At 37.7% G+C, this 10001-nt stretch overlaps 1 protein-coding gene across 4 annotated transcripts in view; it reads left to right on the top strand.

The window, feature by feature from the left end:
* The first annotated feature begins 8164 nt into the window (after nt 1–8164).
* The window catches only part of ppp1r12a (protein phosphatase 1, regulatory subunit 12A), a 51870-nt gene continuing 50033 nt past the window's right edge, over nt 8165–10001 (top strand). For 2 of the 4 annotated variants that reach the window (XM_084406197.1, XM_084406195.1), the window contains exon 1: nt 8182–8500. In XM_084406197.1, the coding sequence (XP_084262323.1) occupies nt 8264–8500 (237 nt within the window). In that variant the 5' untranslated portion in view covers nt 8182–8263. Of the gene's footprint in view, nt 8501–10001 lie in introns of all 4 variants that reach the window. The other 2 variants (XM_084406194.1, XM_084406196.1) reach the window with 2 other exon arrangements.

Below are 10001 nucleotides of genomic sequence, written 5' to 3'. Positions count from 1 at the left end.
CAATTAAAACATTCTTCAAATTATCTTTTCTGTTTAGTATAAGAAAGAGTTGTATAGCTTTGAAACGACATAAGGGGGAATAATAGATTTTTGGGTAAACTATCCCTTTAAAATTAGTTTTAAAAATGTTTATAGCTAGCTATAGCTAGCTCATGTTAGCACAAGAATGCACATTAATGTTCAGTGGCACCACATGCTTGAAATAGCCTATCATTTCTGTTAGCATACTTGTGTAGAATATAGGTGCCTCCTAATTTGCATACTTGTGCATTATTTTGTGCCATTTTGTAGTATAAATAATCCGAGTAGTGTGTTCACACTTATGATTCCAGCAAGAAAAAGCGCATTTCAAATAGACTTAACCGTGAAAAAAATAAAATAAATCATGCACTCGACTATCACAGCTTGTCTTACATAACTAAAGGAGAGTGGCTATCAGACCCTGATGCTGCTTGACAAAAAAACCTTATAAAATTCATACACTGGATGGCAGAGTGCATAGTATGTAATATAAGGTCATTGTGTAATTTGGGACATGATGATCTTAGATTGTTGCATAGCAGGCTTTGCTAAAAAAATTTGCGTTTACCGATTCAGAGGCTGCTTCAGATGGATGACTGCATCGCATTTCTTTCAAAGCACATGTGGAAAGTTTGCAAACCAATTAAAGACTATTGAGGGGCATTGTGTGTTTACTTATTCTTTAATGGCTGTCATTAATTGTACTGTAGCTTTAAATGCTGCTAAGTGAAGAAAGCGACCCTATTTCTGGTCTGGGTTTAGACTCAGCTGTTGTCTGAGTGGGGATCAACACTTGATCACTCATTCACTCATGTTCTAGCCATCCCTTGGCCTCTAATTCATTTTGGAAAGGGCCTAGCCAGTAAAATAAAAGTTAGCACTGATGGCTCCATACAGATTAGCTGAATAGCATACAGTGGCACGTCTGGCTTGCAGTCTTTAGAAGCACTTCAACTCCGAGCAAGACGAAAGACTGCAATGTTACCTTGTGCAATATATGCTTATACCGTCATTTGAAGTTGAAAATGTTACTCAATCAACATTCTTGAACAAAAAACTAAATTCCTATTTGCCAATGAGATTTTAGTTGGCCTCAACACTCTTGGATCATGCAATAGGAAGATCTAAGGAGGTCTTAGGGATCTCTTGAACAGCTGTGGGTGGGTGATGGGTAGAATTGCCATGGATCGGTCATGTTTTGTAATTATGATCTAGGATTTAGCAACATTTATTTGGCAATATTCGGTGCGAAAATGTGATGCGATTTAACATTTAATTTGAATGAGTGACGGTTAATTTGTCTGTTCAGAGTCAGACTAACTGACATGAATATTTGCAAGCCGTCAATGCGATTTCTTTATTTATTCAATATGGATAGTTGCTAGAGCAAGTTGATTGCTTGATTGCTAGGTTGAAACAGTTTCTATGATATTCTGCGCTGCATCCGAAATCATGTACTGTCTAAGTTGGTACTACATTTGAATTTGAATTTACTTCATGTTCGTTAAAAAAATATTTGATATAGTTTGAATATGGGTAGTATAAATAAAATTTGGATGTACTACCGTTGCGTCGCATCACTGCCATTCATAAATCCCCTCCCATCGCCTCATGGGATAGTAAAGTGTCCATTGAACACGCGCTTCAGAATCTCAGCGAAAGTAGCAGGTCATCCTGGGACTTTTTGCCTATGGTTTTTGAATATTTGGACATACTACTCTTTTCGCATACTGTTTTCCGCATACCATATAGTAGGGAAGTTTTCAATTTTGGACGCAGCCATGTTCTCTAGGGCCCCTTTAGTGGAAGTTTGATTAATTTAATCATCTGCCAGATAAATCATAAGTCTTAAGTATCAGCACACAAACTGTATGATTTGAGGCATCATTTGAGCCTGTTACTCAAATGGTGTGTGGTGAGTTATAGGCTTATATATGAAGTGTAATAGGGTTACTAGGAGTTGTAAGTATAAACAATAATAATACTGATATTTGCTTTAGCCTGCACCACTCGTAAAAAGCCTTGGTATATGGCCATGTGGATCCCACAACACCAGGAAACCTCTGCCACATTAAAGTTCATTTTATTAGGTATTACAGTCAATCAGTAGAGGAACGTTTTTGAAAACTCCATTGCACTCTAAATACACCATCAAACCATGTTTATCCTCGACAGAAACAGTTACAGAGAGTGACAGAGAGGTGAGTGGAGAACACAGCTGTGTGCTAAACAAAGAGCGATGAGACTGTCTTTCCCATTCGGTCAGGTTTTTAAAGCTGTGTTACTAGAAAGCTCAACACAACAATGGGAATACAGAGTTAGAATAAGAGAGATTTCTATATATTTAGCAAAGCCTGTATTCATTTATATGCATATACACTACTGTTCAAAAGTTCATGCAATAAATTGATCAAAAGTGACTGTAAAGACATTTAAAATGTTACAAAATATTTCAAATAGATAAAGTTCTTTTAAACTTTCTATTCAAAGAATCCTGTAAACCTGTATTGTGATTTCCACAAAAATATTAGTCAGCATAACCGTTTTCAACATTTATAATATTGAGAAATGTTTCTTGAGCAGCAAATCAGCATATTAGAATGTGTCATATCTTGTGTGGGTTCGGGGGGCTGGTGCTGGAGGATGTTGAACAGGTTGTGGCAGTGGCACCAGGTGGAGAATGCAGGGCAGGTAACTAACAGGCAGTTAAGCGTTGAGCAACACGGATGGATCGTTGAATGAGGTTTTCCCAACTAAAGCTGTCATCGTAGATGGCGAGACGACTCCGCAAAGAAGGTGGCAATCCCTGTCGGTAAGCAGTGATAAGGGCAGTTTCATTCCATCAACTAGCAGAGGAGAGCGTACAAAATTTCACAGCATACTCAGCCACCGAAAATTTGCCTTGTTTTAGTGAGTGAGTGATGATGGCATCTAGAGTGTTTGTCACAGTTCCTGCTTGGTCCCAAATGGTTTTAGCCCACTGGAGAGCATGGCCTGATAGCAGAGAAATAATGAATTCGATCTTTGCCTTATCTGTGCGAAATCGTTGTGGTTGCATTTCAAACAGCAAGATGCATTAAAGAAGAAAGCCACTGCCACTGAAGTCTTTGCACATGGTAGTGATGAGACCAGACAACTACATGTGGGTGAGGGTGGGTATATATGCAAGTCCCAGGTGATTAGTGACAGGTTCGGGGAATCAGTTTGAATGAGTGGGCAGAGTTGCAGGGTCTGATGCTGGTGGAGTGGCTGAATCCTTGACAATGGTGAAGAGTTAAAATATAGCATAGTATTTATCATGCCTGACCAATTAGAGACAACAACATGCTGCTAATTTATGCCCATTAAGATTGACATTTTCAGGCTAATCACGTTCTCATGTAATGTAAATGTTAAGTATAGAAAAACTTGATACAGCATGTTTTCAGATCTAATTCTCAAATTGTCATTGTCTCTATTCTATCACAAGTTTGAATTAATTTTAATAATTTCTTGAACTATAATATTTATTAGGGGTTCAAGCATGAAATTCTGAAACCCTATTGTAATTGTAAGGATTCGTAAAACGCATCGTGCAGGACAAACCGTAAGGCCTAGAGACGTGAAACCTGGCTAGATGGTAGGCCTCAATTTGGGGACAACCTATCAGAGTATGACCCCGATTGGCCCATAGGTGGCGCTACAGCAACCAAAAGTACAAAATCGCTCATAACTCTTAGGCCGTAACCTAGACTCAAGTGCCTTACACCACTGTGATCCCTGTGAGAAATGGTCTTTTTCATCTATTATGTCAGTGGTTACATGCTTGCTAAATAAAACGTAATAACATTTGATGCTTTTGTGCTTAAAGGCCTTAACTGCTTGAACCCCGATAAATGCTGCTTGCAGCTTTAATATTTATATATAATCGGTTAAACTTTAATGAACATTTGCTCCTATCAAATAATCACACTTTTGCACAAAACAAAAAACCAAATCAGTGCTATTTTCAGAATGAAATGTTACATGTTTGGGCAAGGAAAATTGCTTTTAAGTCATTGAAAAATCATGGAAATGTATTGATCAAAAAGAGTGAGAACCCTGGGAGATCTTTGCATTATAGTGTTTATCTGAAATGGCTTACTTTGCTGGTCTATGTTGTCTTTATGACTCATTTTGCGAGTCAACACACCTGTAAACAACCAAATCCAGTGTACAGACAGTGTTTGTACTGTTCTGCTAGTTACACACCAGACCAACTCCCAGATACTGCTGATTAATAGGCCAGTTAAGTAAATACTGTCCACAAATTTGTAAGGTGATACACCCAAACAGTGCTTTGGTCGAGGGATGGGGATATGCAGTTGGGTCACATGACAGTCAATATGAGGCAATATGACCAATGTTAAACAAATGGTAGAGCTTATGTGATTAAGGAGACTTAGCTTGTGTCTTAAAGAAATATTCCAAGGTTAGAGTTAAGCTCAATCGACAGCATTTGTGGCATAATGTTGATTACTGTACAAAAATTCATGCTGCGTTCACGTGGTTACCGTAATTTCAAGATAACAAGTAGTGTAAAACAAGTAATAAAAACTCAGTGAGTGTTTTAGCGCAATTTTCTGACGTAATGGGATCACAACACTAAGAGATAGTAAATCTTTTCCTGGATTTTTTTTGTGCGTTCCCGAGATTAGACCTTCCTTAACATAATGCCGAAAACCCGAAGTCTCTAGGTGGTCTGGTTGAGGAGTAGATAGAAGTGCAAGATTGGTGCGCACAGACAGAACAGAAATCATGAGTTAACAATCGCAATTTTGTCCGGTGGAAAATTGCGCTAAAAATGTATAAGGACTGTATAAAGTTATTTGCAATATTTTTTTGCAAAGTTGTTTTTAGAAAATTGTAAGCTTCATATTTCTGCTTTTAAATCCTTCAAAAATGGTCCCCATTCACTTCCACTGTAAGAGCCACAACGTAACCTTGATTATTATTTGAAAATATTTTTAGATATAAACGATCAAAGTTTTGATCATCTTTTCTTCCCTATTGTGACGTATACCTGAGTGAAACGGCTTCTGGAACAAGAAAGAATGTAAGGGCGGGGCTTGATTTCGTCAATGGCCAATGGATTGGATGATTGTAGTTTGCTATTGGTCGATCTCATGTCAGTGACCGATTGTCCCGCCCTCGCGCCAGTAAACGCACTTGAAAGAAATATAAAGCATACTTTTAAAAATACTTTTTGTGGTAATGAACAGTATACCACATATTCTACTGAATGACTTTAACATTTATTCATACTGGAATATTCTTTTAAATCTTGACTCATGGATCAGGATGGTAAGGATGGAGAACATTGGCAGAGTGGTACCTACAGATGGACATCACAGTTGAGTTCTCCACCTGCTCAACTACAGAGGCCAGTTCCCGTCATTGTGTGGTTAAAATCAGCCAGATTGGCCTTTTGATTGACAGTTTACTGGAAACGATGAGATATTTTGTATAATAACTTTGCTTTGGGTTCACCGATAAGTTGTATGAAATAATCGAATGACTAAAGTAATTGAAGTAATAAATTTGTTCAAATTCCCTATAAAAGAATATTGCATGATGGAAAATTTGTATTCAATTCAGATGACTGAAATTAAAGACATGATTCCTCATGGTTGATTTTGGTGCACCAGTAAATCTAGTGGACCTGACGTATCCAGCGCACAGTGAGAATTTGTCTTGGAATGAGTTTCTGGCCCAAAGATGATTTTCTAATCAACTATAAAGATCAACACCCGCACCACACACACACACACACACACACACACACACTTACACTTGCCAGCAGCTGATTCATGCACTGATTGTGCTGAAATCTATTAAAGTAAGACTCCTGTCTTGAAAAGTCCACAAAAGATGAAATATGGACTGCATGGATCTGAGTTTAGTCAAGCAGCAAAGAACATCTCTTGCTTAGTTTTACCAACCTTGCTGTTGCAACATATATTTAGCATATATTTTAAATACATTTAAATTGCCGTATAGGTGTGCTTTACATTAGTATTTTAAAAATGTCCTCAAATCCTAATTTCTGTCCTGCTGGTAGTGAAAAGTATTGAAGTGTCAATTTCAATTAGTCATGATGTCTTATCAGCGTGTACTGATGAACCAAAACACAAGTTTTACGCTCGTCTCTTCATTGCACGAATCCGTGATGACGTACACACCTGGATCGTGTCCAACTGAAATTAGTTGGGCAATTACATTGACACTTATTGCACTTCAAGTCATAAAGCTCATCATGATGATTATAGTTAGTAAGAGAGATGGCAAACATCTGAACTAGCTGTGCCAGCTACCTGCTCAAACCACACATACATGGGCCTGTGCCAACAATAACACACCACAGTGCCAAAAGAAAAATAACACTCTTTACCGGCCCAGTAGAGCGGGTCAAAAGGTTCCTGTCAACTCCATTACCCAGATGAGGAAACTTCTATAAGCCTTCCAGGGGTAAAATGCGCTTTTAAAGTAGTTGTTTAATTTTTGATATACAATATTTGATATCACCATGATATATAAAAAGATAATCCAAAAAAGGAAGTAAAAAGGATGATAATTTGAGGCAAAAGGAAGTACAATTAAATAGTAAGCAGTTTTGATATTGCTTATGCAATTTGAACTTTCACAGTTCACCAGTATGAATATATGACATATTTTTACTGTCCAAAAACAATCTGTGCTCCATTTTTTTTTTAATAACCAGATAATTGATCAACTGATTCTTTTTTTAATGTACTAGTAATACTTTCATTAATAATTTAAATTAAGATAATCAAATAAACACTGACAATAAAACCATAAAATGCAATAGAAGAGACCTGACGGAAGCAAATTGAACAAATTAGAAGTGTCAAATAGATGTAAATATATATCTTTTTTTTCGCTGTTCACTGATGATCATCAATCGCTTAATCATGATTAATCGCATCTAACATAAAGTTTGCGTTTACATAATATGTGTGTGTATGTATGTTATAAAATTATTTATATATAATATATATTATGACATATTATGTCTGTGTGTGTGTGTTATTCAGTATTCAGTGGTATTGCCATCTAATGCTATCACTTTACCATCACAGTACGTTTTTATTTTTGTAAGTCCAAACATCGTTATGTAATTATTTCCTCTGAATAAGCACTGAGTCTGAGTATTGTGTGCTGTCTGCACATGTAAACATTATTAACAAGTAGTAGCCTATATTAAGACTTGATGGCCATATTTTCACATTGGTGATTGTAATACTTCATTTGTCATTGCTGAGTAATATTTCTTTCCTCTTATTTCCTATGAGTCTATAAAATTTTACATAAAATCACAGCCTAAATGAATGGATGTGCTACACACTTATTAGCTGAGGTGTGTTTCCATTTCTTAAAAAGGGTTTTTAAAGGTGGGAGTTGATGAACAGACATATTTGGTTACATTTCACGTGCATATAGCGAGATACTATTATAAAACAGACAGTTATTATGTAATTGTACCAACTGAGATTACTAAGCACTTACTTAGGCAAAGAAAATCGTATTGTCTTTATACATTATTGACAAAGAGAAAACATTATGTGTATGTGTTTTTATTATTTTCCACTGCTGTGTAATTTTTTTTGTTTTCTTAATGTAAGGAAATTAACATAAAAGACACTTTTGCAAAATAGTTAGGCCTAATTATTATACAAACCCCTGGAGTCAAATAAAAATTGAGTAATACAGACATCTTTACTAATCACTTAATTATATTATTACATGGGCCTATGTCTAATAGCCTTTTTTACTCTAATTACTCTACCAGGATTTTATTACCTATTTATTATATATGATATATGATAAATAATTTAATACATACTTGCCTTTCTGCTTTTATGTTAATTTTATTTTTATTTTATTATGATTATGTTTTTATTATTTTGCAATAGCATCTGCTTTTCCCGTGTTCATTGCCAACTCTAAACATATTTGCATATACTGTAGACAGCCTTTTTTTTTTTCTTTACTGCCCCATAAAGATGACGTTATGCTGCAGATCCGGGGCTGACGTCGCTGCTCTCGCGATATCTCGGCGTAACCAGGTTTGTGAGCCTAAACCCCCCTCCCCTCTCCCGTGCCGTGCCGTCCCCTCCCACGCCCCAGCGCGCTGTGTTGGGATAGTGGCAGTATAAAGTATATCTTCCATTCGAGACAGATAAGAAGCGCCAGGCTAGAGGGGATGAAGATGGCGGACGCCAAGCAGAAAAGGAACGAACAGTTGAAGCGCTGGATAGGCTCGGAGACGGACCTTGAGCCGCCCGTCCTTAAGAAGAAGAAGACGAAGGTGAAGTTCGACGATGGCGCCGTGTTTCTGGCCGCCTGCTCGAGCGGCGATACGGAGGAGGTGCTGCGAATGCTCGACCGCGGCGCGGACATCAACTACGCCAATGTGGACGGACTCACCGCTCTGCACCAGGTAAGAGCGCCTCATTGGTGGCTGTTGTGCACAGATCCGTGTACGAGGACGGCTTGCTCTCTGGCAGTGTTTACTCAGCCCAACACCACCACCACCATCATCATCATCACGATCTTCGTCGGGCCGTTTTGCGGAACCCCGTAGCCGCTGAAGCTAATTGGGCTGTGATCGAAACAGATATTTGCTTTTTATGCGCACTGTGCTGGATAGATGATCCCGGAATAAACGTATTTGTGTGTAAAAGAGTGTGTGAAGGCAGGAAGAGGACTGTCTGAGTGATTGTCGGGTGTGTGTGTATGTGTTAGCTGCTGGTTAGCCTGTTAGCCGCTCAGCTCATAGATCAGTGCATACAGAAGATGATCTAACGTTACAGCACAATGACACTTGAATCTGTTAATAAAGGCATCGGATGAATGTGCATGGGGGTTATTCTATATATAAGTACTGATCCGACTCGTAAATGTGTTTTGATCCGCTAGTCACCATTGAAATAACGCTGAGAAAGGTGCTTAGCAACCAGTTAGCACGGCTGTGTATTTGGAAAGAGGCTGCCCTGTGTTGACACGTATGTTGCGTTACAGATTATTGACGGAAATTCTGGCATTTGTGGAGAAAGACTGTCTACATTATGATTTCTGTGCGCGAGATGTAACGTTAATGATATAAAGTATGACTGCGAGGGAGCGCAAAAGCAGTCAAAATGCAGTTTAAAACGAATAATTCGCTCAGAAAATAAAATGTTAATTGACTCATTCTCATGTTCTTCCAGAGCCGTGTGCATTTCTTACTTATGTAAAACAAAAGATGATTTTTGGCGGAATGACAGCTCCATTCACCGTTCACTTTCATTGCAGCTTTTAATCGTACAACGGACACGAGCGGCGACTTGCGCTGTCACTTATTACAATTCTTCTTAACATTAAGATTTGCCTTCCACATTCGCAGGAAAGTCAGAAAGTTTCGAAACATGCTAAAATTGAGTAAATAGCCTAATGACAGAATTTTTGTTTAGTGAACTGTCTCTTTAAGACGTAGGCTAGTTTCTTTGGCTTGACTGTAAACATCCGTGAAAGATGTGTCACTTTAGTTTAGTTTTTCCATTTAGGACTGATTTAGGCGCAAATGACTTTTGCAAAGAGTTACGTGTGGCAAAAGTTAACCAGTAGAGTTTTTCTTGGTATATAGGGAAATTAGTATAATATAAAAATAGGCTATTTGATCCTATTTTCCTGTTACCGTTCATATAGGCTCAATTGAGTGAGATTTCCACTTGAAGGGATAGTTCACCCAAAAATGAAAATTCTGTCATCATTTACTCATACAGGTTAGGAATAATAAGTTGTTCCTTTAACATGTATGAATTTCTTTCTTTCTGCTGAACACAAAAGAAGATATTTTGAAGAATGTCGGTAACCAAACAGTTGATGGACCCCATTGACTTCCATAGTTGGGGGAATAAATACAACTGTCTGGTTGCTGACATTCTTCAAAATATCTTCTT

The sequence above is a fragment of the Rutilus rutilus genome (assembly GCF_951802725.1).
Source record: "Rutilus rutilus genome assembly, chromosome: 4".
NCBI lineage: Eukaryota > Metazoa > Chordata > Actinopteri > Cypriniformes > Leuciscidae > Rutilus > Rutilus rutilus.
The sequence above is the reverse complement of the archived record's forward strand: the minus strand, read 5'-3'. Positions and strand labels throughout refer to the sequence as shown.